Raw genomic sequence first — 27,791 nt, 5'->3', positions numbered from 1 at the left:
GGGTGCCTCTTATCTTCACACCTGTCGTTCATGTGTGATCCTGGTAGCAGGGCATGTTTTTGGCAGCTGGTACCTCCTGAGGACTGTCCTGAGATAAAAGTCTCCCAGAGTGTGTGCACAGTGGGGAAGACCACAGACAAAGTGGTCTCTTCCCCCAGCTGATTTAAAGGAGGTCAGGGACAGTCTCTCTCTCCCCCTAGGACAATCCCTGTCCTCTTGAGATGATCATTCCTGCCCCAAAGGCTAAGGCAAAGATCTGGAGCTGCCTGCCTGCAGGAGCCAAACAGGCAGCGTTAAGTCAGCTGGATGGGCGCTTCAGGAAACAAGGAGGCGCGTGCAGCCCCATCTTATGGCAGGCTGCGACTCAGGCCTGGCTGACTGTTGCCGTGTATGATTTCTGCTCTTGCATTGCCAAATAGTGTGATTTTTCTTTTCTGTACAAGTTAGAAGTGAAGAATTTTATTTTTCCAGATTTTAAAATGTTGGCACTAATTCAAATGAAAACAAAAAACAAGCCTGTGAGAGGCGAACAAAACCTGTTTGGGACCTCTCATCCTTGTTTCCATCCTAGGAAGGTGCATGTCCATAGGACATCAGAGCTTTACTTTACAAGGAGAAAAGTGGAAGCCCGGGCAGAATGCATTGCTTCTGGAAATATTATTGCGTTGGTGTCCATGCTAGGGGCTAGGAGTTCCATAGCAAATTAGAAGGTCCAGTTCCTGCCCTCTGGAACTCCCAATAGGTAGACAAAGAAGCAACTACAGGAGCAGTGAATGATCAACAGAGTAAGAACATGAGTTGGGTGAGGAGGGGGGTTTGGGGGCGGGGGGAGCACAAATCAAGACAAGCTTCCTAAAAGAAGAGCCCTCTGGTCTGGGACTTGAAAATAATTGGGAGTTAGCTAGGTAGGGAGTGGAGGGGGTAGAAAGTTATTCCAAATAGAGGGAATAATAATACATGCAAAGGCCTGGGGACATGAGAAAATTCGATTAATTCAAGGATCTGAAAGCAGCTCATTATGGCTGAAGCTGAGGGTGGGGGTTGGGAGAAGGACGTGTGGAAAGAAATAAAGCAGGAGAATTAGGCAGTGGGGTGCAAGCAAATGTCTATAGGGTCTCAGTGCCAGTGAGTAAAGCGGTCTTGATGTAAGAGACAGCAGAGGCTGGTGGGGTCTGGGGCGCCTGGGAGTCAGCTGCGACTCAGCTGTAGCCACTCAGCAGCGGTCCAGGGTTGCCAGAGTGTCCTGTTTTTCAGGAGCAATGTGAAGTTAGATTATTAAAAGCAGCGTCTTGGACTTCCCTGGTGGAGCAGTGGTTGGGAATCTGCCTGCCAACGCAGGGGACACGGATTCGAGCCCTAGTCCAGGAAGATCCCACAGGCCTCGGAGCAACTAAGCCCATGCACCACAACTACTGAGTCTGCACTCTAGAGCCCCTGAGCCACAACTGCTGAGCCCTCGTGCCTAGAGCCTGTGCTCCGCAGCAAGAGAAGCCACCGCAATGAGAAGCCTGCGCGCCACAACGAAAAGTAGCCCCCACTCGCCGCAACTAGAGAAACCCTGTGTGCAGCAACAAAGACCCGACACAGCCAAAAATAAAATTAATTAATTAATTTTAAAAAAAAAGCAGCATCTTGAGTTCTGCATTTAGTGGGCTAGTTTGAACGTATAAAGCACTTGGCAACAGATTTGTTTTTTAACATCTTTATTGGAGTGTAATTGCTTTACAGTGTTTGCATCTGGCCTTTGAGCCACCAGTTCCAATCTTTGGAGGAATCGTAAAGGGAATGTGGGCTCGATTCTGAGAGTGCGGAGCCACTGGGGGCTTTCAGCAGGGCATGACATTCCAGGCTCATGCAGAACGGGCCTGTTGGCTGGGGAACAACAATAGAGGAGCTAGGACTCATTGGAGATGTTGTGGTACCTGCAGAAGGGCGGGGAGATGGTGGAGGTCTGCAGACAGCATGGGGATTAGGGATGGCATGTGGGAGAGATGGGATTTGATGGCAGATTAGGAGGGATGGGAGAGGTCGTTGGGGAGTGTTAAGGTTGATACAAGGGTCAAGGCAGCAGGTACAGAGGAAGGATGAGGAACAGTGATGGATGAAGATGACCTCAGCCCCTGTGGGTCACTCAGGGGAGATGCCCAGAGGATCTGGACCTGGTCCAGAGAATGTGGGCCCAGTGGGGTGAATAGGACACCCCTTGACCCCAAGGAACTGCAGTTCAGGTGGGAAGACAGACTAAGGACGATTGAAGAGTCCAGGGCCGGAGGCTGGCCGAGAGTCTCCTCTGAGGGCAGGGTCGTTGGGAGCAGCAGTGACCTCATTGCCTGAGGAGCCAGGGTGGGAGGGCGGGGCAGAGACATCCAGCTAGTGACGGCCGGCCCAACAAAGGCCCGGAGATGTGACAGAGACAATGTGTTAGTGGGTAAACGGAAAAGAATCCAGAAAGACAAACTGCTCCTTCCTCACATTTCAACTAGGAAGGAAGTAAAGCATTTCTGTGAGGTAATTTCTTTGAATTTCTTTTGGTACCTTGCTCCGAGGTCCTAGTGGTTCTCCTCTGGACAGGTAGAAGGCGTTCAGTAAATGTTTATCGTGCTTCCCCCCATTTCCTTCTCCCTCTGGAGCAATACTCTGCTGAGTGTATAAATTCTGCTACAGTTTGTGTGCATGTTTTTAAGAGCTTCCTTTGGTCTTACTTCATTGTGGTCAAGATCAAGAGTCGCCAGCGAGACCGGAAATGGCTGGTATGCAGTAGGAACTCAAATCCCCAGAGATGGAGAGGCGTGTGGGGGGCTGGGGAGGACTTCTAAAGTGCCTGCTGCCTTTCTGTTGTAATATCAAGTCCCCGCCCACTTGACACTGGACTGAACCCCGCGTAGTTGCGGGATGATGCTGAGCAAACCCCTGACGGTGGCCGGGTATACAGCAGGTGCTCACTACCCACCAGCTGGACTGGATTTAGGTCTTGAGTGATCAGACCTCATAAGCCTGTCTGACCTTTGAAACAGGACAGGGAGGGACGTGGCCCCCAATCCTGCTTTGCCTGGTCAGCATGTGCTAGGTGACCCCGGGTCTCAGGTTCTAAAGCCCAGAGTCAGCTGAACATGGTGGGATGGGATTTTTGCGGGGTTGAGAGCACGGGCTTGGGAACCAAACAGACTTTGGGTCAAATCCCAGCTCCCCCATCTCTAAAATGGGGACAGTAATACCTTTGTGACATCTTTCTCGTCCTGAGAGTGCTGAGTGGCACACGTCCGTGCCTCCTCTCAGCCCTCAGCCCTCCCCACCCTCTGTGCCCTGCAGCGTGTTCCAAAGAGCAGCCATGTCCGCCCTGTACCCGTCTCTGGAGGACCTGAAGGTGGACCAAGCCATGCAGGTAAACTGCCAGGCCATCAGCCTGGGGTCCCCTGACGGGGCCTTCTGGATTACGCCAGGGTAGCTAAGGGAGGCTCGTCTTGGGTCAAGTGTCGGGGACCCCTGGGAGTCCCTGACCGGCCCCAGGGCATGCAGGTCCCCACTGCAGGGCCTGCTGGCCAGAGCAGGTGTCCCGAGGCCCAGGCAATGGAATTACAGCAGGTGGAGAAGACCAAGCAGCTGCAGACCGGCCCGTCTGGTGCCTGCTCTATCCCAGTGCTTCCTCCATCCGGGTTCGTGTAGAACCCATGCTCTAGGACGAGCTTCCAGAGTAAATCCTGTGGCCGTGGCGTTTGGCCTACTCAGCCCCCAGAAGCCCTTTTCTCCTTCCATCCCACATGAGGTCCTAGTGGGTTTTGAGAATTGGGGGCTTTTTGACTGAAAATTTGCCTTGGCTGCCTCAGGTAGTAAACGAGTTGTGACATTTGGTGGGTCGCGGGCCCCTGGGAGAACCTCCCTCCAGAAGCGTGGACATCTGCAGAGGCCACATTTACTCCAAGGGTCATGGACACCCCCCCTCAGGCCGCCAGCATACCTAATGCCCTGACCCCCAGCCTCAGGGAGCCCCAGGCCTCAAGGGCTCTGGGGCTCATGGCCACAGCTGACCGGCACTCCCCATCCGTCCCCAGGCCGAGGCCAGAGCCGTACCCAGGATGCCCGCCCTGCCGGGGCAGGGAGCAGACTCCCAGCCTTCAGGTGAGTGAGTGGGCTGGGGTTCTCCTGGCTGAGAGTGACCTCTGCTGGACATTTCCAAGAGCCTGCCTCCTTCCTGCCGCTGAGCTGTGGGCACTATGCAGGTTGACCCTCCCTAGAACCCTTTGAGGGGGACACTGAGAAAGCTGCAGCTGTGTGAGGGCACTGACCGCCCTGACTTGGGGCCACCAAGGAAGGTTGCATGTGGAGACCGGGATGCGTGTGGTGGCCCTGGAGCTGCTCGTGGCCCTCTTGATTCAGGCCCTGTGGTAGCGAACTTGAACTCAGGCCCAGCTCTTCTCCTCACCACGCAGTTCCCCAGAGCTGCCCTCGGGTCTGGCCGGTGCCAAATAAAGTCAGTTAACTTGAACACCAAAGTGATACATGAGGTACTCAGTGTCCCGGGCTGCTCCTGGAGAAAGCAGACCGTCTGAGGGGAGGACCCACAGTGCCGGCGAGCGTTCCTGGCAGTGCGGAGCCATCTCTGGGATATACTGCATTCTTGGGAGTAAGCAGCACCCCAGGCCCTGTTTCTTAATAAAAATGACTGACCACCTGGGAGCCAGGCAGGTGCGGCTAATCTCAGGCCCGGAGTAACACCTTTCTTCTTCCTTCCTTCCCTTCCCATCAGTTTTGTACCCAAACTTGGCGGAATTGGAAAGTTACATGGGTCTTTCGTTCTCCAGCCACGAAGTCCAGGAGAACCTGCCTCAGATTCCAGAAGGTGCCAGTGTAGGTATTTGTCTTTTGCCTGATGTGGGCCCTCCTTCTTGGTCTTACCATTTAAACAGACTTGAATCTCCTCTTTCCCCAGCGTTGCTGCGGCTCTGTTTTTTGATGGCACTTTGTATTTTCAGCCTTCATTAAAAGTGCTGTGGGGTTTCGTGGTTTCCCGCGGGCCTTGGGGCTGAAGGGCCACTGCCTGCCCTTTGACCTCTGACCTGCTGGCCTGAGCCTGCTGGATGAGAAGGGAGGACATGAAACCCAGCCTGAGCCTGGGCGCTGCTAATGAAGGGCTGCCTGTGACTTGACAGCAGCTGCATGGTTAGGCAGAGCCCAGTGGGGAGGAGCTTGTCATCCAGCCCCACTCCCCAAATTAAACAATAATGCTTGATTCCTGCTCCCCATGGCTTCAGGGAGCAAAGGAAATCATAACATAGAAATATTCACTCCTGAAAATGTATTCACTTATAGAATCAGTCCCAAACCCTCTCCCAATCAGCTCCAGCCTCCCTGCGGGCCACCTGTCAGTTGTCCTTGTCTGCCAGCCCCTCCCTGGTCCAGTGCAAATCGATTGCAGAGTGCAAATGCAAATCTTGCTAAGGCTGCAGGATTTCATGAAATTGATGGAAATGAGGATGAGAACTGCCACACTGACAAATGAGGACTTCATAGGAAAAATCAGGAAGGATGAGGACATGTGGGACCCTGAGAAAAACTGGTGACACCCTGGGGTGTTTCTCCAAAATGACCCTCCTGACAGTCATGTAGGGAAGTACACACATGAAGCAAAGTAGGTCATGTTGTAGATAGTCCAATTTTAATCCATCGATTTAATCCCTCTTTGGTCCAATAATTAGGACAACCTAAATTTTGATAAAAAATGACAGATAATGCATTTTTATAATTAAAATTTTTAAATTATTTTTATTTCATTTTAACTTTCTATTTTTAAGTAATCATAAATTCATAGGAATTCGCGAAGATAGAGAAGTCCTTTGTACTCTTTACTCGGTTTTCCCAGTGGTTCCATTTTATGTAACTACACTATAACGTCAAAACCAGGCATTTTACATTGGTACAATGTGTGTCTGTGGTTCAATGTCATTTTATCACCTGCAACCACCAGCACAATCAAGATAGAGAACTATGTCATCACCACAAAGGTGTCTCTAGTGTTGCCCCTTCATAATCGTTCCCAGCCTCCCCCTCACCATCCCCAACCCCTTGGCAACCACTAGCGTGTTTTTGTCCCTATAATTTTGCCATTTCAGAAGGTTATGTAAGTGGAATCACTCGGTGTGTGACTTTTTCAGATGGACTCTTTCCACTCAGCATCATGCCCTGGAGACCCTTCGAGGCTGCCTGTATCAACAGTTCATTCCTTTTTATCGCTGGGTTGTGTTCCACGGTGTGTCTGTACCCCCAGTTTGTTTAACCTCTTGAGGGACATTTTCGTTGTTTCCAGTTTTTGTCTATTATAAACTAAACTATTATGGATGTTTGTGTACAGATTTTTGTACGGATATAAGTTTTTGTTTCTCTGGGATAAACCCCCAGGAGTGCAATTCCTAGGTAATGTTATAAATGTATGGTTAATTTTTTTAAAAAGAAACTGCCAAACTATTTCCAGAATGGCTGTACTATTTTATTTTCCTGCCAGCAATGCATGAGTGTTTTCAGTTTCTTCACATCCTTGCCAGCATTTGGTATTATCACTATTTTAAATTTTAATCATTATGGTAGGTGTGTAGCAATGCCTTATCATTGTCTTGATTTGCATTTCCCTAATGCTAGTGATGCTGAACATCTTTTCATGTGCTCATTTACCAGCTGTATATTCTTTTCGGTAAAATGTTTCTTCATATCTTTTGCTCATTTTCTAAATGGATTGTTTTTTTAAGTCAAATTTTGAGACTTTATTCTAGAGTCCTTTGTCAGATATTTGATTTGTAAATATTTTCTCCCACTGTGTAGCTTCTCCTTTCATCATATTAAAAGGGTTTCTTGCAGAGCAAAAAGTTTTTAATTTTGATGAGGTCCAATTTATTGAATTTTTTCTTTTGTGGATTATGCTTTGGTGTCCTAAGAAATTTCACTGAGCCCTAGGTCCTAAAGATTTTCCCTTTTACTTTCTTCTAAAACTGCTATAGTTTTATGTTTAAATTTATGATTGAATTTGAGTTAATTTTTGTATAAGGTGTGAAGTCAGTGCTCATATTTTGCCTATGGATGTTCAATTGCTCCCGCACCATTTGTTGAAAAGACTCTTCTTTCTCCAGTGAATTGCTCTTGCACCTCTGTTAAGAAGCAGTTGCCCCTCCTTGTGTGAGGCTACTTCTGGATTCTCTCTTCTGCTCCATGATCCATGTGTCTGTCGCTCCCCAGTACCACACTGTCTTAATTACTATAGGTATATAATAAATCTGGAAATTTGGTAGAGTGATTTCTCCTGTTTTATTCTTTTTATCAGAATAGTTTTAGCTATTCTAGTTCCTTTGTCTTTTCATATAAAGTTTAGATTAACCTTGCATGTATCTACAAAACATCTTGTAGAGATTGTGATATGAATTGCATTAAATCTGTGTATCAGTCTGGGGACAGTTGACAGCTTTACTATGTTTTCCCAGTCCATGAATACAGAATGTTTCTCTATTTATTTAGATCTTCTTTGATATCTTTTATCAGTGTTTTGTAATTTCCAGCATACAATTCCTGCATATGTTTTATTAGATTTACACCTAAGTATTTCTTTTTTTTTGAGTGATTGTAAGTGGTATTGTATTTTTAATTTTAGTTTCCACATGTTCATTGTTAGTATATAGTACAATTGATTTTTTTGTATACGTTGGTCTTGTATCCTGCGACCTTGTTGAACTCACTTATGAGTTCTAGGAGTTTACTTGGAATTTTCTAGTGAAGTATCATCTCATCTGCAAATAGAGACCATTTTATGTCTTCTTTTCCAGTCTATATGCCTTTTATTTCCTTTTCTTACCTTGTTGCTCTGGCTAGTTCTTCCATTACTGTATTTAATAGTAGTGGTGAGAGTGGACATCCTGTCCTTGTTCCAGATCTTAGGGGGGAAAGCACTCACTCATTTTGGTACTTTTACCTTAATTTTTTTAAAGGCAGAGATCAAATTGAGCCCCTTTCCCCCCCATCGTTCACTATTTTTTGTGGAACTTTTATTTTTAAGTGGATTTTAAAAGACTCTTCTCCTGACACCAGTTTGCCTTGGAAAACGAGGACCCCTTTCCTATTTACCTGTCCTCTCTTCTCGCCCTACTTTCCTGGCTGTTTTTCAGGGGTGTGGACTTTGACGCCCCCTAGTGGTTTCATTGAGCCATGTTCCCTCTCGCCCGCATGCGGGGAAGTGTGTGGGCTGGGGTGGACTGCGGCCCAGGGTCCACTCCATTCTCCTTACCCCATCCCTGCTCCCACCCCGGGGACTCTTGTGGCACGAGGCCCCAGGCGCTGGCTGACCGCCTGCTCTCCTGATGTCTGCAGGCAGCGGTCTCGGGCCCCTCACCGGACCAGGTGGTGGCGCCGGTGTCCGGGAACAGCATGGGCGTGCTGCCTGGGGAGGTCAAGCCTGGGGTGCGCGAGATCCACCTGTACAAGGACGAGCGCGGCAAGACGGGGCTGCGGCTGCGGGCCATCGACGAGGTGGAGCTGGGGGTCGGGGGGGGGAGAGGAGGGGCCCCGCGGAGGGCGGAGGGCGAGCCCGCGTGCTGGACAGCGCCCGCCCGCCCTCAGCCCCAGCTGCCCGCCCTCCTCCGCGCGCCTCCGGGGTTCTGGCCGCCTCGTCCACCAGCGGGAGAGGAGGCAGCGCGGGGAGCCCCATCCACAGTAAGGAAGGGGCTGCGCGGGCTGGGAGCCGAGGCCCACCTGACCCCTAGGCCAGGCTCTTCCTCTCAATCCCCTCCCACAAGGCCCTAGGGCTGGCTCTTCCTCTCAATCCCCTCCCACAAGGCCCTAGGGCTGGCTCTTCCTCTCAATCCCCTCCCACAAGGCCCTAGGCCAGGCTCTTCCTCTCAATCCCCTCCCACAAGGCCCTAGGGCTGGCTCTTCCTCTCAATCCCCTCCCACAAGGCCCTAGGGCTGGCTCTTCCTCTCAATCCCCTCCCACAAGGCCCTAGGCCAGGCTCTTCCTCTCAATCCCCTCCCACAAGGCCCTAGGCCAGGCTCTTCCTCTCAATCCCCTCCCACAAGGCCCTAGGGCTGGCTCTTCCTCTCAATCCCCTCCCACAAGGCCCTAGGCCAGGCTCTTCCTCTCAATCCCCTCCCACAAGGCCCTAGGCCAGGCTCTTCCTCTCAATCCCCTCCCACAAGGCCCTAGGCCAGGCTCTTCCTCTCAATCCCCTCCCACAAGGCCCTAGGCCAGGCTCTTCCTCTCAATCCCCTCCCACAAGGCCCTAGGGCTGGCTCTTCCTCTCAATCCCCTCCCACAAGGCCCTAGGGCTGGCTCTTCCTCTCAATCCCCTCCCACAAGGCCCTAGGCCAGGCTCTTCCTCTCAATCCCCTCCCACAAGGCCCTAGGCCAGGCTCTTCCTCTCAATCCCCTCCCACAAGGCCCTAGGGCTGGCTCTTCCTCTCAATCCCCTCCCACAAGGCCCTAGGCCAGGCTCTTCCTCTCAATCCCCTCCCACAAGGCCCTAGGCCAGGCTCTTCCTCTCAATCCCCTCCCACAAGGCCCTAGGGCTGGCTCTTCCTCTCAATCCCCTCCCACAAGGCCCTAGGGCTGGCTCTTCCTCTCAATCCCCTCCCACAAGGCCCTAGGCCAGGCTCTTCCTCTCAATCCCCTCCCACAAGGCCCTAGGCCAGGCTCTTCCTCTCAATCCCCTCCCACAAGGCCCTAGGGCTGGCTCTTCCTCTCAATCCCCTCCCACAAGGCCCTAGGCCAGGCTCTTCCTCTCAATCCCCTCCCACAAGGCCCTAGGGCAGGCTCTTCCTCTCAATCCCCTCCCACAAGGCCCTAGGGCTGGCTCTTCCTCTCAATCCCCTCCCACAAGGCCCTAGGGCAGGCTCTTCCTCTCAATCCCCTCCCACAAGGCCCTAGGCCAGGCTCTTCCTCTCAATCCCCTCCCACAAGGCCCTAGGGCTGGCTCTTCCTCTCAATCCCCTCCCACAAGGCCCTAGGGCTGGCTCTTCCTCTCAATCCCCTCCCACAAGGCCCTAGGCCAGGCTCTTCCTCTCAATCCCCTCCCACAAGGCCCTAGGGCTGGCTCTTCCTCTCAATCCCCTCCCACAAGGCCCTAGGGCTGGCTCTTCCTCTCAATCCCCTCCCACAAGGCCCTAGGCCAGGCTCTTCCTCTCAATCCCCTCCCACAAGGCCCTAGGGCTGGCTCTTCCTCTCAATCCCCTCCCACAAGGCCCTAGGCCAGGCTCTTCCTCTCAATCCCCTCCCACAAGGCCCTAGGCCAGGCTCTTCCTCTCAATCCCCTCCCACAAGGCCCTAGGGCTGGCTCTTCCTCTCAATCCCCTCCCACAAGGCCCTAGGCCAGGCTCTTCCTCTCAATCCCCTCCCACAAGGCCCTAGGGCTGGCTCTTCCTCTCAATCCCCTCCCACAAGGCCCTAGGCCAGGCTCTTCCTCTCAATCCCCTCCCACAAGGCCCTAGGGCTGGCTCTTCCTCTCAATCCCCTCCCACAAGGCCCTAGGCCAGGCTCTTCCTCTCAATCCCCTCCCACAAGGCCCTAGGGCTGGCTCTTCCTCTCAATCCCCTCCCACAAGGCCCTAGGCCAGGCTCTTCCTCTCAATCCCCTCCCACAAGGCCCTAGGGCTGGCTCTTCCTCTCAATCCCCTCCCACAAGGCCCTAGGGCAGGCTCTTCCTCTCAATCCCCTCCCACAAGGCCCTAGGGCTGGCTCTTCCTCTCAATCCCCTCCCACAAGGCCCTAGGCCAGGCTCTTCCTCTCAATCCCCTCCCACAAGGCCCTAGGCCAGGCTCTTCCTCTCAATCCCCTCCCACAAGGCCCTAGGGCTGGCTCTTCCTCTCAATCCCCTCCCACAAGGCCCTAGGGCTGGCTCTTCCTCTCAATCCCCTCCCACAAGGCCCTAGGGCTGGCTCTTCCTCTCAATCCCCTCCCACAAGGCCCTAGGCCAGGCTCTTCCTCTCAATCCCCTCCCACAAGGCCCTAGGGCTGGCTCTTCCTCTCAATCCCCTCCCACAAGGCCCTAGGCCAGGCTCTTCCTCTCAATCCCCTCCCACAAGGCCCTAGGCCAGGCTCTTCCTCTCAATCCCCTCCCACAAGGCCCTAGGGCAGGCTCTTCCTCTCAATCCCCTCCCACAAGGCCCTAGGGCTGGCTCTTCCTCTCAATCCCCTCCCACAAGGCCCTAGGGCTGGCTCTTCCTCTCAATCCCCTCCCACAAGGCCCTAGGCCAGGCTCTTCCTCTCAATCCCCTCCCACAAGGCCCTAGGGCTGGCTCTTCCTCTCAATCCCCTCCCACAAGGCCCTAGGGCTGGCTCTTCCTCTCAATCCCCTCCCACAAGGCCCTAGGGCAGGCTCTTCCTCTCAATCCCCTCCCACAAGGCCCTAGGCCAGGCTCTTCCTCTCAATCCCCTCCCACAAGGCCCTAGGGCTGGCTCTTCCTCTCAATCCCCTCCCACAAGGCCCTAGGCCAGGCTCTTCCTCTCAATCCCCTCCCACAAGGCCCTAGGGCTGGCTCTTCCTCTCAATCCCCTCCCACAAGGCCCTAGGCCAGGCTCTTCCTCTCAATCCCCTCCCACAAGGCCCTAGGCCAGGCTCTTCCTCTCAATCCCCTCCCACAAGGCCCTAGGGCTGGCTCTTCCTCTCAATCCCCTCCCACAAGGCCCTAGGCCAGGCTCTTCCTCTCAATCCCCTCCCACAAGGCCCTAGGGCTGGCTCTTCCTCTCAATCCCCTCCCACAAGGCCCTAGGCCAGGCTCTTCCTCTCAATCCCCTCCCACAAGGCCCTAGGGCTGGCTCTTCCTCTCAATCCCCTCCCACAAGGCCCTAGGCCAGGCTCTTCCTCTCAATCCCCTCCCACAAGGCCCTAGGCCAGGCTCTTCCTCTCAATCCCCTCCCACAAGGCCCTAGGCCAGGCTCTTCCTCTCAATCCCCTCCCACAAGGCCCTAGGGCTGGCTCTTCCTCTCAATCCCCTCCCACAAGGCCCTAGGGCTGGCTCTTCCTCTCAATCCCCTCCCACAAGGCCCTAGGCCAGGCTCTTCCTCTCAATCCCCTCCCACAAGGCCCTAGGCCAGGCTCTTCCTCTCAATCCCCTCCCACAAGGCCCTAGGGCTGGCTCTTCCTCTCAATCCCCTCCCACAAGGCCCTAGGCCAGGCTCTTCCTCTCAATCCCCTCCCACAAGACCCTAGGCCAGGCTCTTCCTCTCAATCCCCTCCCACAAGGCCCTAGGGCTGGCTCTTCCTCTCAATCCCCTCCCACAAGGCCCTAGGGCTGGCTCTTCCTCTCAATCCCCTCCCACAAGGCCCTAGGCCAGGCTCTTCCTCTCAATCCCCTCCCACAAGGCCCTAGGCCAGGCTCTTCCTCTCAATCCCCTCCCACAAGGCCCTAGGGCTGGCTCTTCCTCTCAATCCCCTCCCACAAGGCCCTAGGCCAGGCTCTTCCTCTCAATCCCCTCCCACAAGGCCCTAGGGCAGGCTCTTCCTCTCAATCCCCTCCCACAAGGCCCTAGGGCTGGCTCTTCCTCTCAATCCCCTCCCACAAGGCCCTAGGGCAGGCTCTTCCTCTCAATCCCCTCCCACAAGGCCCTAGGCCAGGCTCTTCCTCTCAATCCCCTCCCACAAGGCCCTAGGGCTGGCTCTTCCTCTCAATCCCCTCCCACAAGGCCCTAGGGCTGGCTCTTCCTCTCAATCCCCTCCCACAAGGCCCTAGGCCAGGCTCTTCCTCTCAATCCCCTCCCACAAGGCCCTAGGGCTGGCTCTTCCTCTCAATCCCCTCCCACAAGGCCCTAGGGCTGGCTCTTCCTCTCAATCCCCTCCCACAAGGCCCTAGGCCAGGCTCTTCCTCTCAATCCCCTCCCACAAGGCCCTAGGGCTGGCTCTTCCTCTCAATCCCCTCCCACAAGGCCCTAGGCCAGGCTCTTCCTCTCAATCCCCTCCCACAAGGCCCTAGGCCAGGCTCTTCCTCTCAATCCCCTCCCACAAGGCCCTAGGGCTGGCTCTTCCTCTCAATCCCCTCCCACAAGGCCCTAGGCCAGGCTCTTCCTCTCAATCCCCTCCCACAAGGCCCTAGGGCTGGCTCTTCCTCTCAATCCCCTCCCACAAGGCCCTAGGCCAGGCTCTTCCTCTCAATCCCCTCCCACAAGGCCCTAGGGCTGGCTCTTCCTCTCAATCCCCTCCCACAAGGCCCTAGGCCAGGCTCTTCCTCTCAATCCCCTCCCACAAGGCCCTAGGGCTGGCTCTTCCTCTCAATCCCCTCCCACAAGGCCCTAGGCCAGGCTCTTCCTCTCAATCCCCTCCCACAAGGCCCTAGGGCTGGCTCTTCCTCTCAATCCCCTCCCACAAGGCCCTAGGGCAGGCTCTTCCTCTCAATCCCCTCCCACAAGGCCCTAGGGCTGGCTCTTCCTCTCAATCCCCTCCCACAAGGCCCTAGGCCAGGCTCTTCCTCTCAATCCCCTCCCACAAGGCCCTAGGCCAGGCTCTTCCTCTCAATCCCCTCCCACAAGGCCCTAGGGCTGGCTCTTCCTCTCAATCCCCTCCCACAAGGCCCTAGGGCTGGCTCTTCCTCTCAATCCCCTCCCACAAGGCCCTAGGGCTGGCTCTTCCTCTCAATCCCCTCCCACAAGGCCCTAGGCCAGGCTCTTCCTCTCAATCCCCTCCCACAAGGCCCTAGGGCTGGCTCTTCCTCTCAATCCCCTCCCACAAGGCCCTAGGCCAGGCTCTTCCTCTCAATCCCCTCCCACAAGGCCCTAGGCCAGGCTCTTCCTCTCAATCCCCTCCCACAAGGCCCTAGGGCAGGCTCTTCCTCTCAATCCCCTCCCACAAGGCCCTAGGGCTGGCTCTTCCTCTCAATCCCCTCCCACAAGGCCCTAGGGCTGGCTCTTCCTCTCAATCCCCTCCCACAAGGCCCTAGGGCTGGCTCTTCCTCTCAATCCCCTCCCACAAGGCCCTAGGCCAGGCTCTTCCTCTCAATCCCCTCCCACAAGGCCCTAGGGCTGGCTCTTCCTCTCAATCCCCTCCCACAAGGCCCTAGGGCAGGCTCTTCCTCTCAATCCCCTCCCACAAGGCCCTAGGCCAGGCTCTTCCTCTCAATCCCCTCCCACAAGGCCCTAGGGCTGGCTCTTCCTCTCAATCCCCTCCCACAAGGCCCTAGGCCAGGCTCTTCCTCTCAATCCCCTCCCACAAGGCCCTAGGGCTGGCTCTTCCTCTCAATCCCCTCCCACAAGGCCCTAGGCCAGGCTCTTCCTCTCAATCCCCTCCCACAAGGCCCTAGGCCAGGCTCTTCCTCTCAATCCCCTCCCACAAGGCCCTAGGGCTGGCTCTTCCTCTCAATCCCCTCCCACAAGGCCCTAGGCCAGGCTCTTCCTCTCAATCCCCTCCCACAAGGCCCTAGGGCTGGCTCTTCCTCTCAATCCCCTCCCACAAGGCCCTAGGCCAGGCTCTTCCTCTCAATCCCCTCCCACAAGGCCCTAGGGCTGGCTCTTCCTCTCAATCCCCTCCCACAAGGCCCTAGGCCAGGCTCTTCCTCTCAATCCCCTCCCACAAGGCCCTAGGCCAGGCTCTTCCTCTCAATCCCCTCCCACAAGGCCCTAGGCCAGGCTCTTCCTCTCAATCCCCTCCCACAAGGCCCTAGGGCTGGCTCTTCCTCTCAATCCCCTCCCACAAGGCCCTAGGGCTGGCTCTTCCTCTCAATCCCCTCCCACAAGGCCCTAGGGCAGGCTCTTCCTCTCAATCCCCTCCCACAAGGCCCTAGGGCTGGCTCTTCCTCTCAATCCCCTCCCACAAGGCCCTAGGCCAGGCTCTTCCTCTCAATCCCCTCCCACAAGGCCCTAGGGCTGGCTCTTCCTCTCAATCCCCTCCCACAAGGCCCTAGGCCAGGCTCTTCCTCTCAATCCCCTCCCACAAGGCCCTAGGGCTGGCTCTTCCTCTCAATCCCCTCCCACAAGGCCCTAGGGCTGGCTCTTCCTCTCAATCCCCTCCCACAAGGCCCTAGGGCTGGCTCTTCCTCTCAATCCCCTCCCACAAGGCCCTAGGCCAGGCTCTTCCTCTCAATCCCCTCCCACAAGGCCCTAGGCCAGGCTCTTCCTCTCAATCCCCTCCCACAAGGCCCTAGGCCAGGCTCTTCCTCTCAATCCCCTCCCACAAGGCCCTAGGGCTGGCTCTTCCTCTCAATCCCCTCCCACAAGGCCCTAGGGCTGGCTCTTCCTCTCAATCCCCTCCCACAAGGCCCTAGGGCAGGCTCTTCCTCTCAATCCCCTCCCACAAGGCCCTAGGGCTGGCTCTTCCTCTCAATCCCCTCCCACAAGGCCCTAGGCCAGGCTCTTCCTCTCAATCCCCTCCCACAAGGCCCTAGGCCAGGCTCTTCCTCTCAATCCCCTCCCACAAGGCCCTAGGCCAGGCTCTTCCTCTCAATCCCCTCCCACAAGGCCCTAGGGCTGGCTCTTCCTCTCAATCCCCTCCCACAAGGCCCTAGGGCTGGCTCTTCCTCTCAATCCCCTCCCACAAGGCCCTAGGGCTGGCTCTTCCTCTCAATCCCCTCCCACAAGGCCCTAGGGCTGGCTCTTCCTCTCAATCCCCTCCCACAAGGCCCTAGGGCTGGCTCTTCCTCTCAATCCCCTCCCACAAGGCCCTAGGGCTGGCTCTTCCTCTCAATCCCCTCCCACAAGGCCCTAGGGCTGGCTCTTCCTCTCAATCCCCTCCCACAAGGCCCTAGGGCTGGCTCTTCCTCTCAATCCCCTCCCACAAGGCCCTAGGCCAGGCTCTTCCTCTCAATCCCCTCCCACAAGGCCCTAGGGCTGGCTCTTCCTCTCAATCCCCTCCCACAAGGCCCTAGGGCTGGCTCTGGGTTGCGCCAGGGATCCTCTACCTGCCCCTCCGTGGGCTCCTTGCCTCCTTGCCCCCCAGTCAAAGGGATCTGGCTTCTGGGCGGCTGTCTGCAGACAGCGGAAGCCGAGGGCCCCGGATGCCAGTGTGAGAGGCCTTGTAGTCCAGTGGTTGGGGGTGCAGCCTCCAGTCGGGGTTGAATTCCTGACTCCGTTGCCTCCTAGCTGTGTGGCCTGCAGTGTTTCCTCGCCGGAAAAATGGGGTTGCCTGTGTCTGCTGCGCAGAGCTGCAGCCCCAGTGCCCTGTAGGCTCCGGGAGGATCAGGGGGCAAACAGCAGCTTGGAGGAGGGCCCTGGGCTCATGGTGGGCCGGGAGGGCTGACTGTGGGGACTGCCTCCCCCAGGGGCTCTTTGTGCAGCTGGTCCAGGCCAACACCCCCGCGTCCCTGGTGGGGCTGCACTTCGGGGACCAGATCCTGCAGATTGACGGGCGCAACTGTGTCGGGTGGAGCACAGGCAAAGCCCACCGGGTGGTGAAGAAGGCGTCAGCTGAGAAGATTGTCATGGTTGTTCGGGACAGGTGAGTAGCTGGGTCCCAGGAGCCTCTCTGCCCACCCCCAGCCACGCCCCAGGCCCAGCTCACGGTCCCTCCCTGCCAGGACATTCCAGCGGATCGTCACCATGCACAAGGACAGCACAGGCCACTTCAGCTTCGCCATCAAGAAGGGGAAGTTCATCTCTTTGGTCAAAGGGAGTTCTGCGGCCCGCAATGGGCTCCTCATCAACCACTACGTGTGCGAGGTGAACGGGCAGAACGTCATTGGGCTGAAGGTAAGCTAGGCAGAGCAGCAGCTCTGTCCCGGGACATCAGGGGCTGGGACACGCCAGGCGGTGGGCAGGTTCGTGTCTGCGGGTGGGCTGCTGCCCCGACCCCAGCCTCAGTTCCTCATCCTAAGGCTGCTACAGGGATTCAGTGTGACAAGGGACACAGAGCTTCGAGCACAGTGCAGGCGCAAAGTAAGTGCTCGGTAAATATAAGCTATTGTTACTTACGCATGGAGGCCAGAGGTGTGACAGGGAGCCGGGGGGTGGGGGTGGGGGGGTGATGACCTGTGTAAGGACGTAGGTGCCCAGGTGGCTCCTGGCTGCATGGACACCTCCCTACTCTGTGTGGCACTTCTGTTTGTATCCTGGATCTTGTTCAGTAATAGGAATACTTTAGAAAATTGCTCTTCAGAGGTCCATTGCTTACCTCTTTTTTTTGCCCTCCCGAGGGGGTTTGCCTGGTGAGTTTTATCTTTAAATACAAGAGGGAGCAAGTGGCCTAGGCCCAGTGCTGTGACCTGGACTGGGGGGTGGGTGCCTTTGGGGAATCGAGCCTGGAGGAGGATGAGTCACGCCGCTTCTGGTCCCTGGATAAGCGAGAGTGGTTTATCCCGACTTGATGCCACCAGGACCGAGAGTGCTTCTTAATCCCAGCTGTGATTTAGAGTGAGGGTCCCTGCCGTCCTGCAGCCAGGGCTTCGGGGCTCACAGGTAGGGCTCCCCGGGTAGAGGTGGCTTGGGCGGTGGCATCTCACTCCACAGGTGGCACAGTCTTTTAAGCCAGTTCTCCTCCCCTTCACAAGGGCCATCACCATCACCATTCCTGTCACACATCTTCCCTGTGCTTGACAGTCTCCCCACCTTCCTTGGAGGCTTGTTCTGCTGGCTCATGAGCATTGTGATCAGGAAGTTCTTCCTAATGTCTGTCTGACATCCCTCCTGCTGCATCTCTCCCCTTCCTTGGGGATCAGGCATGACAATCCAAAGGGAATCCATTGTAGCTAAAAAGCTGAGTACAGTAATACCAATTCTGAGTGGCTGGCTCTACTGGGTGTTAGTGAACTCACTCCTTTCAAAGCATGACAGTTCTTTGATCTTAACTGTTCTGGAGAGCAGTCATTCTAAAATGTGCTGCAGAGTCTCTCGTCCTCACTGATGGTTCAAGGCTTCACTCTGAACTTATCAGTTATCCTACCAAACAATGGCGTAAGGCTCTAAGGACCGGACCTGTCCCTTTGCTGAATGGCCCCAGATAGCTATGCTTCTTGAGATCATTTATCTTCTCAAAGGTCTGTCTATTTCTACTCTGGCCATCACTAGTCCCACCTAGCACATCCTCTCCCATTTATCCTGGAACAGCTAAGAAAACATATACCTGGGTTAGACATCTGTGTAAAGTAAAGGTCGTGGTGTCGGAGTAAGGGCCAGAGGCTCTTCTAATGGCCATAGCGTTTGTCTTTGGACTGTTTGGCACACTTTGTGTAGATGTCTTTTGTTTCTTGTTCTCCCCATGATCTGAATGGCTTCTGCGGGCCTCTCTTTTCACTAGTCAAGAAGATGTAAGAGGAAGAAGTACCACACGGGCTCGGCTCAGGCTGACAGGAGCCCAGTGAAGGGGGTGGGTGGGAGCCCCTGCTGTCCCCCCACTGCACGGTTATTCTCTTTGTGCTTTGGGTCCAGAACCCGAGTGTGACGGGGTCCTGGGAAATGGCATACATGTGTGCTTGGTGAGATTCCCAGGGCTCTGTGGGGGAAGTCACGTTTGTGAGGCCCTGTTAGGCGTCAGGCCCACACAGGCCCTCGAGCTGAGGGTGGGAGGGGCACGCTCATTTTACTGAGAGGGCCTCAGGTGGGAGGCCCACGTTCTTGCTCACCTGAGGGGCAGCCCTGCCCCTGACGTCAGAATGTCAGTGGCATCCTTCAGTGGAGGCCATGCTGACCTCTGCACAGAGGTGCCTTCAGAGTTGCCCCTGGCCCCTGGGGTGACCGCTCACTCACCCCTTCTCCAGGACAAAGAAGTCATGGAGATTCTGGCCACAGCCGGGAACGTCATCAACCTGGCCATCATCCCCACTGTGATCTATGAGCACATGGTCAGAAAGTAAGGCTGCTCCCCTCCTGCCTCCCCCCTCTCCTCCCCACCTCCCGTCCACCCCGGCTTCCTCAAGGCTCCTGCAGAGCCCAGACCAGCCTGCCCTCCGCTCTCCTGCCCTTGCCTCCCTTCACGCTAGCCAGTGGCTTCTGGTGATTTGAAAGTCTTAGACTTGGAAGTGAGGGCCCACAAGGCATGCACAGGCTTTGCGGGGAGGGGGAGAAGGTGCTGCCAGTTTTGGCGACTGTCCTTGTTGCTGTATCTAGGTTGTCCCCAACCCTGCTCCACCACACCATGGACCACACCATCCCTGACATCTGAAGCCACGGGAGAGCAGCTCAGCCCTCTCACCCTCCAGCAAGAAAGGGAGAGTCCTCAGGGGACAGGCTGTGGAGGCCTGCTGCCTGGGGGCGGGGCTGTCTCGAGGTGGGCGTGTTCTGAGTGGGGCAACATTGGATCACATGGGCCTGTCATTTATACACACTGGCCTCCTTGGAGCCTCAGCCTCTTAACTGGGCTAAGGCAGGGGCAGGGCCCACAGGCAGTGATTCTCTGAGCCGATTTAAATGCTGGGCACGTAGGCAGGCCGACTAAACATTTCCTAAGGTTGCAGCTGGGTCCCTTTCAAAATTTTGCCTCTACCAGTAAAACATTTCCACGGTTTGAGAGAACAAATACATTTTTTTGTGAGAATTGTTTCTTTTCCCTTTACTTGTTCTTTGTCACAAACTGTATTTAGTTATAACCCTTCACTGTCTTTTGAATAAAGATTTGATTTTACATAAAATCACTTCCTCAAAAGTAACTGAAATTCCAGAATCTTCTGTCTCATGACATGCCAGAGCTGGTTTTCTTTTAAGCAGTGATGAGACCAAGGCCTTTGCTACGTATTGCCTCTGAGCGCAGTGACTGTGCTTTGCCACCATCACATGCCGCCGGTCTGGGGCATGGATGACTAGAGGGGGACGGTGTGGGGCTCTGGAAGGGGGCCCTGGCTTTCACGCACCCTCTGCTCAGCAACTGCAGCTGGCTTCCGCATCTGCAGAACGGGTGTGAGAACCACTTCAAGGGTGCTGGAGAGGATGGAACACGTGCACTTACAGGGCCCCGCGGGTCTGACGGGGGGCTTGGGGTGCACCAAGTGACCCCCTGAAGGGGAGTCAGAAGCACGGCAGAGCTGAGCCAGCACACAGCTCTCTGGTTCCCTCAACCTCAGGAAAGATCTCTGTCCGCTCAGCTTTTTCCAGGATGCGTGTTATGACTCCCATGCAGGTGGGGACAAGTGTGAGCCCCCTTCATCCCCCTCGCCCCCACCCCCAAAAGACACAATATAAAGAAAACAGGCCAAGGGTCTTGTTGTGTTTTCATGCTTTAATTCAGAGCTGTCTGCTGTAGGTACAACTCTGTCTGATCAAAAGGACAAAGAAGACAAAAGTGAAGACCCCTCCCCACCTCCCCCCTTCCTGTATCCCCCGAATTCTCTGTCAAGGGCATGGCTGAATGTAGCAGTGCACTGTGACGTGTGTGCCCTGATTCCTAGGTCAGAGGGGGTCATGAGTTCCCTGGGCAGAGGCCCCTCTGTAGGCCTTTACCCCAGAACCTTGTCATCTGCCCCCACCCCACCCCCCAAGGTGCTGCCAGATACCCCTGTGCTAGTGGCGACTGGGAAGGGTATTCAGTGAAAAGCTAAGTTATCCCCTTGGGAGATATTTGGGCTAAACTCCATTTGAGGCCAGCTCTCTGAGCAGAGTCCCGGCCCCGGACTCTGATTTCTGCTTTGAGCCTGGACCACAGGAGCAGCAAAGCAGCTCTGGCCTGGACCCTGTAACTTAGGAGAAGCCACTTCTGGCAGTGGGACTCCAAGGGACCAGCAGTTCCAGAAGGTGGTTCCTGAGACCACGGTCCCTTAGGATCTAATCAGCTCTGGCCAGAGGCTGGGGAGAGGGGAGACCCCAAAGATTTCTGTGCAGAAGCGGAGGGCGAGAGGGAAAGGTCACAGCCCAGCAGGAGGTGGTATTAAGCAGGAAGGAAAAGGGGAGCCTTGGAGGATGAGCACTCAGCGGGAGGCCCCCGGGCCCCGGCCTTGCGTCCTGGCCCCGCATCTTGTGTCCTGCGGTCAGGGCTTGGCGCCTGAGCCCGTGGGCCGCTGCGCCTCCCTCCGCCTCCACCGCTGGGAGCTGCCCAGGCAGCGCTGCCCCTTTTGCATAGATGCAGGATACCGAGCACACACACGCACACACGCACGAGCCGGGGCCTGGCCGACATGGTCCCAGCGTCTGTCCCAGGCCTGGGCCAGAGAGCTGCCTCCTCCACCGACAAGAGGCAAAGCCCGTCAAGGTCCCACCAGACCCCCCAAAAGAGACGCCCCCCCCAACACTGTGGGCTGGAGCCCCTCTGACCAGACAGGCAGGTCTCGAGCCACAGCAGGAGCAGAGGGCGGCGCCAGCTCCGCTCACCTGGTCCACAGTCCTCGGTCCACGCTCTTCACGAGGGGCTCCTCCAGCAGCAGGGACAGAACGGACCACAGCCCCGGCCCTGACCACGTCCATCAAAACACAAGACACAGTAGGAAGGCCACAGACAGCAAGACGCAGACCGGAGCAGAGGGGCTACGCAGCTCGACTAGATTCCAGTGGTGAAAAATATATAGATTTTATGTTGTCAAATATAATAGTCATACATTTATTTTCTCGGCAAAGCTTTTGACTATTTCTAAGGAGACACCACGCAGCTCCGTGAGTACGCGGCACGGGAGGCGGGGTCCGCAGCCAGTCCTGGCTTGGCTTTGGATTGGGTTTGTCCACTGCCCCTCCACGTCACGACCCCCAGGTCCTGTGGGGCAGCGCAGCCCGGCCCCCAGAGTTTGGGTTTGGTTCGACTGGGGTGGAGGGGTGCTCCACAAAGGATGGCAGGTCTGAGGTCCAGAGCGAGGAAGGGGAGCTTTGGAGGCACAAGGCGCGTGGCAGAGGGGCTCTCCCCCCGATGGCTGGGCCGGCTGCCCACCCCCAGTGCATGCAGGCATCCCCCCTCAAGCAGGGGGCACAGAGAGGAAGGGCAGAGCCCACGAGTCAGGCAACAGCTGTCAGAGCAGCGGGGGTTGGCAAGCAACCTTGGCAGAACCAGAGTGGCCCCTAGGCCGGAGGGGTGAGTGAGACACAGGGTCCCACCAACACCGCCCCACCCCCAATGTAGGGCCTAACTCTGAAGAGCGGGTGGGATGACGAGATAGGTATAAGCCCTGCAGAGGAAGAGGAATGGGTTTACTCTGTAAAATAATAATGCTAATAAAGTGTCAGCAGCTTTGCGGGGGACCTAGATGTGGTCCCGGGGAAGGAGGGGGGCCAGTGAACCTTCCCAGGCTGACTGGGCTTGGGCTGGGAGCCCCACTCCACCCCCTACCTGGGAAACATCCCAGGGCGCCCTGCTCTGGCCTGGACGGACATCATGGCTTCAAAACCTCACCCTGCCAGTCATCCTGCTGGAATGCCCCTCAGAGGCAGAAAGGTGTAAGATTTAGGAATCCTCATCCTAGAAAGCAAGCAGCCACCTCACAGGAGACCCTGGGATGCGTGAGAACCAAGCCCCAAAGTGAACACAGTGCAAAGCAGAAGTTGGTCCTAAGGTCCCCGGAAAAACGAGGGCAAGCTCCAGGGCAGTCAAACCTGGAGCAGGCAGCTGGCCGTTGCTGAGTCCAGCCCTGCCTCCCAGGCTGCAGGGCCCTGTCTCAGAAGGCTGGAGGTGCCCCCGTAAGCTGCCAGCCCCCGCCTCCTCCTTTCCTGCTGGCAGCGTCTCCAGACGGGAGCTGGGCTCAGGCTAGCGTTCACACCCCGGCACTCGCCTGTCCGGCTCTCACAAAATTATCTGACACACTCAGAAGCGCCAGGAGGAAAACAGATGTGGGGAAGCTCTGGGATGAACAGACAGACACAGAACCCACACTGCCCTCTGCCCATCACCATCTTTCCTCCAGCCCATGGCCTTGACCGTGCTCCCGAATCCCAAAGCGGGGAGCAGCCTGAAGGGGGTGGAGCTCAGCCCAGGCCAAGCGGTTCCAGACCTGCTCGGAGTCCCGGTCAGGTGCCTGTACTTTGGGTCGCAGCTGCCTCCATCTGAGGAGATAATACCGGCCCAGAAGCCCGGGCTGAGGGCAAGGGGTGGCTTGGGAGAGAAGGCTTGGGGTGAGCAGGGAACTGGACAGGACATGGGGGTGGGGGACGGGGAGGCTTGGCAGACAAGTCAAGCCCGGCCTCCCCAGATCAGCACCCCAGAGACTTCCTGAGCAGGGGCTGCCCTGTGTGAGAGGCCAGGTGGGCAGGGGGGCCAGGTTGGGGGCCTCACCACCTTCTTTCTCCGCAGTGTGTCCCATCCCTGTGCCTCCCTGCCCTTGGCCTCTCTTCCCTTCTCTCCTGTTGAAGTTTTGGGACACCTTCCCCCAACCCCCACTCCCAGCCCCTGACACTGTTACCATTCTGAAAACACCACCTCCAAACCCAAAACTAAATAAATAAGATGATGCCCCACGGGAACGTGCGAGAGGGAGGACGGCACCCCTACAATCGGTAGTCAGGCCTCCGGAGCCCGGGCCGGGATGGGGCCCACTCAGATCTGGGAGCTGCCGCCTGCCGTGCTGGCGCTTGGGCCCTGCTGGCTCAGCGAGCGGCAGCTGATCCTGCGGATGGAGTGCAAGGCCACGGTGCAGCAGCCCCGCAGCAGGGAGCTGATGTTGTAAATGGGCTGGCCCTGGCGCCGCTGGGAGCGGCAGAGCCAGGCCACCGTGGGCACGGCCGGCACCACCACCGCCAGCAGATCCACGATGTAGTGGCGGCTCCAGTAGCTCTTGGGCTCCTTCTCGGCTGCGGCCGCCTCCTCCTCCTCCTCCACGGGGCACGCCACGCTCACCGACGGGCTGGGGTTTGGGTTGGCACCAGGGTGGTGTGGGGTGGGCCCCCGGGTGATGGGCTCCGGGACCTCGAGCTCGTCACCCACCATCACCACCACTGCAGAGTTGGGGTCTCTGGGCCCCAGGGGGTGGGGATCCGACTCCGGGCACCTGTCCCCTGGCTTGGGGACTGTCCCGCAGACCTGGGCCTTGGTCACTTTCTCCAGGATGGTGTCCAGGTCCGGCTGGTACTGCACGAAGTCCGTCTGGATGGCGCGCTCCTGCATGCAGCTGGCCTGCACGCCGGCCTCCGTGCCGCACAGCAGCTTCTCGTAGGTGTTGCTGGCGGGGAAGCGGGGGCCCAGGCTGAAGGAGCCGTGCAGCGAGGAGCCTTCCTCGGGGCCGCAGTCCACCCCCGAAGACAGCAGGCTGCTGGCCTCCAGTGCGTCCGTCCGGCTCAGAGTGTCGTCGGTCGCCACGAAGCCACTGTCAGCCCCGTCCTCCACAGAGGCGCCGGGGTGGTCACCGGGCAGGCGGTCGCCGCAGACAGCGGGGTCGCTCAGCTTTGTGTAGGTGGAGCTACGGGTAAGGGAGCGGGCGGGGGACCCGCCGGCCGACTCAGCGGCGCCGTCCTCCTTGGCGAAGCCGTTCTGGGCCACCTCCATGCTGTGCAGCAGCGTCTCCAGCTTCTTGTTCTGGATGTTGATGTCCACGAAGTACTTCTGCAGCCCCTTGTCCTTGTCAATCAGGCTGTTCTTGACGGTGTCGATGACCTGCTTGAGCTGCTTGATCTCCTTGCGGGCCTCCTTCAGGGCCAGCTGGGCCTCCACGCGGTGGCACTCCTCCTCGATCCAGTCCTCCTGCATGCGCGACAGCTGCATCTTCAGGTCATCGATCTCCGTGTCCCTGTGAGCAGATGAGACACACATGCTCACCGCCTGGCCTGTCACCGCCACCAAGGACAGACAAGGAGGGGGTGTCCCCAAGGACACAGGGCCTGTGCTGCTGCCCCTCAGAGCTGAAAACAAAGGAACGACTCAGAGCTCCTTCCTCACCCTCTTCATTCCATCGGGGAAGCAGTGGGGACGGGAGAGGGGCCAGGGGTCAGGACACGAGAGGCCTCCTCTTCAGGGACAAGAATGAGCCACCACCTCATTCCCACCCTCTAGAGCCAAAATGCAGACGACTGTCCACATTTACATCCACTACCCAGAGAAGAGAGTAGACGATAAAGATTCTCAGTTTAAAGATGCTACCGCTATAAAAACTTAATGCATCCATTTAAAAATCTTAACATAAAACAACAAAAACTAAACCTAAAATCTCTACTCTGCAGAAAGGGATGTGGCCTCCTACAAAAGCCGGTGGTGGAAATTTTCAATGGAGGGCTATTTGGCCAGAGACCCCGGGGAGAGGGTGATGAGCCACTTTGTTTCTATGAGAGAAATTACTGCCTTGAATGCAGCTGATAATTTTACATCTTCCCTCAAGTGGAGGGATGAGAAGTGGTGGATGAATCAGAGGAGAATGATGAGAACAGAGTGGCTGTCTTCTATCCATGCTAGATGTTTCCCCTCTGTATCTACCGTAGAGAGGGAAGACCCAGAAGATTGACAAAAAAGGCACAGAGCTGGGGCTTCCCTGGTGGCGCAGTGGTTAAGAGTCTGCCTGCCAATGCAGGGGACACGGGTTCGAGCCCTGGTCTGGGAAGATCCCACATGCCGCGGAGCAACTAGGCCCGTGAGCCACAATTACTGAGCCTGCGCGTCTGGAGCCTGTGCTCCGCAGCAACAGAGGCCGCGATAGTGAGAGGCCCGCGCACCGTGATGAAGAGTGGCCCCCGCTTGCCACAACTAGAGAAAGCCCTCGCGCAGAAACGAAGACCCAACACAGCCATAAATAAATAAATAAATAAATAAAAATAAAAAGACTTTCTCTCTAAAAAAAAAAAAAAAGGAGTATGTTGTCCACCAATGGGAGGTGCTCCTGCAAGATTCAAGCCCAGGTTACCCTATGAAAAAAAAACGGCACAGAGCTATTCCCGAAAGAAGAGGCAAGAGCAGGCAAACTAGACGGTCAGAAGACTCTTGTCCAGAAACTCTCAGGCTTTTAAAATCCCTGAGGCATAGATGAATCCGGGGGGTGCAGGGGAGGGAGGTGAAGTAGAAAATGATGTCATCAAGTCCAGAGGTAAAGCCAGGGTGAGACTGAACAGGATGGACCAAAAGCAGTGAGAAAGGAGGAGACTCATTCATGGGACTGAACTCCCACCCTGGGTGTTCCTCCTTCAGCAAACGTCTTAGTGATCCGGCCCACACGCAGCCACTCAGCCCAAACCCTACATTCACGTACATAAAATCCAAAATGGCACGACCATCACTTTGGATTTTATGAGTCCAGCAGAGTGACCAACCCAGATCAAGCACCATGCACTTTTCAAAGTCAAATTAGAAATTCAGGAAATGGGCCCAGGAATCTCACTCCACAAAGCACTGAAGGGACTGGGCCTGCGGGGCTGCAGTGGCCACAGGGTCAGCAATGGCATCCACTGGAAGGGGAAGGAGGGCAAGGGCTGCCCAACAGGATACAGCTTGGTGATGGAGGTGGGATGGCAGCAGGGACCTGGAGCTGCTCAAGAGCCACGATAACGGACGTCCCCACAGGTGTGGGGATAATGTTCATTCCTCCTGCCTCAGGGTGGGGGGCTCAGTCTAGGATAACCCTCCTCACTGACTCTGAGCCCTGGGAGGAAGCGTGAGTTTGAAAGGAGGGACTGGGCATGCTCAGCTCAGCTGGGCCCCACTCCTCCTGGGAGCCAGCAGGACCCCAGAGCTATGGCTTCCCAGCCCTGTTTAAGTCTCAGGGGGCTGCAGGATGTTACATTTGAACTGGGTCTTATAGGATGAGTTTTCCAAAGAAGCAAGATGAGAGGAAGGGTATCTTAGAAGTGGGGACACAATATATGAAAGCACAGAGTGTAAAAGCAGAGCTCCTTCTTTGAGGAGGAAGTAGGCTACTGCAGGAATGAGAGGTATCAGACTGAATGTTCAGAGCCTGTGAGGAGGGTGACAATACAGCAAGTAAAGAACGGCCACAGGTACTGCAAGAGTATCAGGCGGAGAGGCCGGCGAGCTGAGGTGCAGGCATGTCCACTACAGGGTATCCTGCCCAAACCACACAGGGCAGACTGTCTGCTCTGAGCCACAGGGCGGCCCTAGAAAGGAAGCAGGGAGATGGGCTGTCTGCTTCCTGAGGACATCAGTGTAAATGGCCAAGCAGACCCAGGGCATCAGCGAGAAGACAGTGGGAAATATAAACAGAAATCCTAGCACTACAGACAAGGAGGTCCACAGAATGCCACCTCTACCCTCCCCAAGTTCAAAAGCACAACAGATACAAACTGGATCAGCTACCTGGCAGAGCTCTGGTCAAGAAAGACACGGTCATGCTCACTGTATGCTCCAATTTACATGGACTATAATAGACAAATCCACAGAGGCAGAAAGATTAGTGGTTGCCAGGGACGGGGTGGCTGGGGAGAGATGGAGCGTGATTGCTACTGGGAACAGGGTTTCTTTCTGGAGTGATGGAACTGTTCTAGAATTAGATACTGTTGATGGTTGCACCATTCTGTGAATATACTAAAAATCACTGAATTGTTTACTTTAGATAGGTGAATTGTACGGTATGTGAATTATATCTCAATAAAGCAGTTATATTAAAAAGAAAGAAAGAAAGAAAGAAAAGATGAAGGAAGGCGTGGTAGCGGTGGCCTCCCCGCCTGCCCTCCAGCGCCCTGCACGGCACCCTGTCCAGCTCACACTCGGCTGCGTATCCGAACTGACACAGTCTGGAGAAGACGGGTAGGTGATGAAGAGATCAGAGGGCAGCCCTGAAGCTTCGATCATAAAGATGAAGCCGCCAGCCTGGAAACGGGGAGGCCGGGAGGATCAGGTCTGGGGAATGAGCTCAGACAGGCCCACGGGGGCTCCTGGGAGACCCCTGGGCTGGCTGGGAGCTTAGAGGAAGGTTTCTCACGATCTTACATCATCTATAAGTGGATGAGGAGGAAGGCTTCTGGGGCCTAAACTGGTGGGTCACGAGCCCCTGGTGACCCCCTGGGAGGAAGCAAAGGAGGGCTAAGGGGTTGTTTCTCCCCCACAGAGACAGGTCAGGCAGGAAGAGTGCCCT

At 56.1% G+C, this 27,791-nt stretch overlaps 2 protein-coding genes across 13 annotated transcripts in view; one reads left to right on the top strand and one right to left on the bottom strand.

Moving 5' to 3' along the window:
- SDCBP2 (syndecan binding protein 2) overlaps positions 1-19,994 on the top strand; it is a 33,128-nt gene extending 13,134 nt beyond the window's left edge. Inside the window, exons 3-10 of one of the 2 annotated variants that reach the window (XM_082359404.1) lie at positions 3,310-3,382; positions 4,050-4,116; positions 4,745-4,845; positions 8,344-8,502; positions 16,209-16,384; positions 16,464-16,635; positions 18,639-18,730; positions 18,988-19,994. In XM_082359404.1, the coding sequence (XP_082215530.1) occupies positions 3,310-3,382; positions 4,050-4,116; positions 4,745-4,845; positions 8,344-8,502; positions 16,209-16,384; positions 16,464-16,635; positions 18,639-18,730; positions 18,988-19,042 (895 nt within the window). In that variant the 3' untranslated portion in view covers positions 19,043-19,994. Of the gene's footprint in view, positions 1-3,309; positions 3,383-4,049; positions 4,117-4,744; positions 4,846-8,343; positions 8,686-16,208; positions 16,385-16,463; positions 16,636-18,638; positions 18,731-18,987 lie in introns of both variants that reach the window. The other variant, XM_082359405.1, reaches the window with a different exon arrangement.
- Positions 19,995-20,068: 74 nt separating this feature from the next.
- The window catches only part of SNPH (syntaphilin), a 41,967-nt gene continuing 34,244 nt past the window's right edge, over positions 20,069-27,791 (bottom strand). For 6 of the 11 annotated variants that reach the window (XM_082358720.1, XM_082358716.1, XM_082358717.1 and 3 more), the window contains one exon: positions 20,069-24,506. In XM_082358720.1, the coding sequence (XP_082214846.1) occupies positions 23,321-24,506 (1,186 nt within the window). In that variant the 3' untranslated portion in view covers positions 20,069-23,320. The remainder of the gene's footprint in view (positions 24,507-27,791) is intronic. The other 5 variants (XM_082358714.1, XM_082358721.1, XM_082358713.1 and 2 more) reach the window with 1 other exon arrangement.

Source organism: Balaenoptera borealis, assembly GCF_965194805.1.
Source record: "Balaenoptera borealis genome assembly, chromosome: 16".
NCBI classification, from domain to species: domain Eukaryota; kingdom Metazoa; phylum Chordata; class Mammalia; order Artiodactyla; family Balaenopteridae; genus Balaenoptera; species Balaenoptera borealis.
The sequence above is the reverse complement of the archived record's forward strand: the minus strand, read 5'-3'. Positions and strand labels throughout refer to the sequence as shown.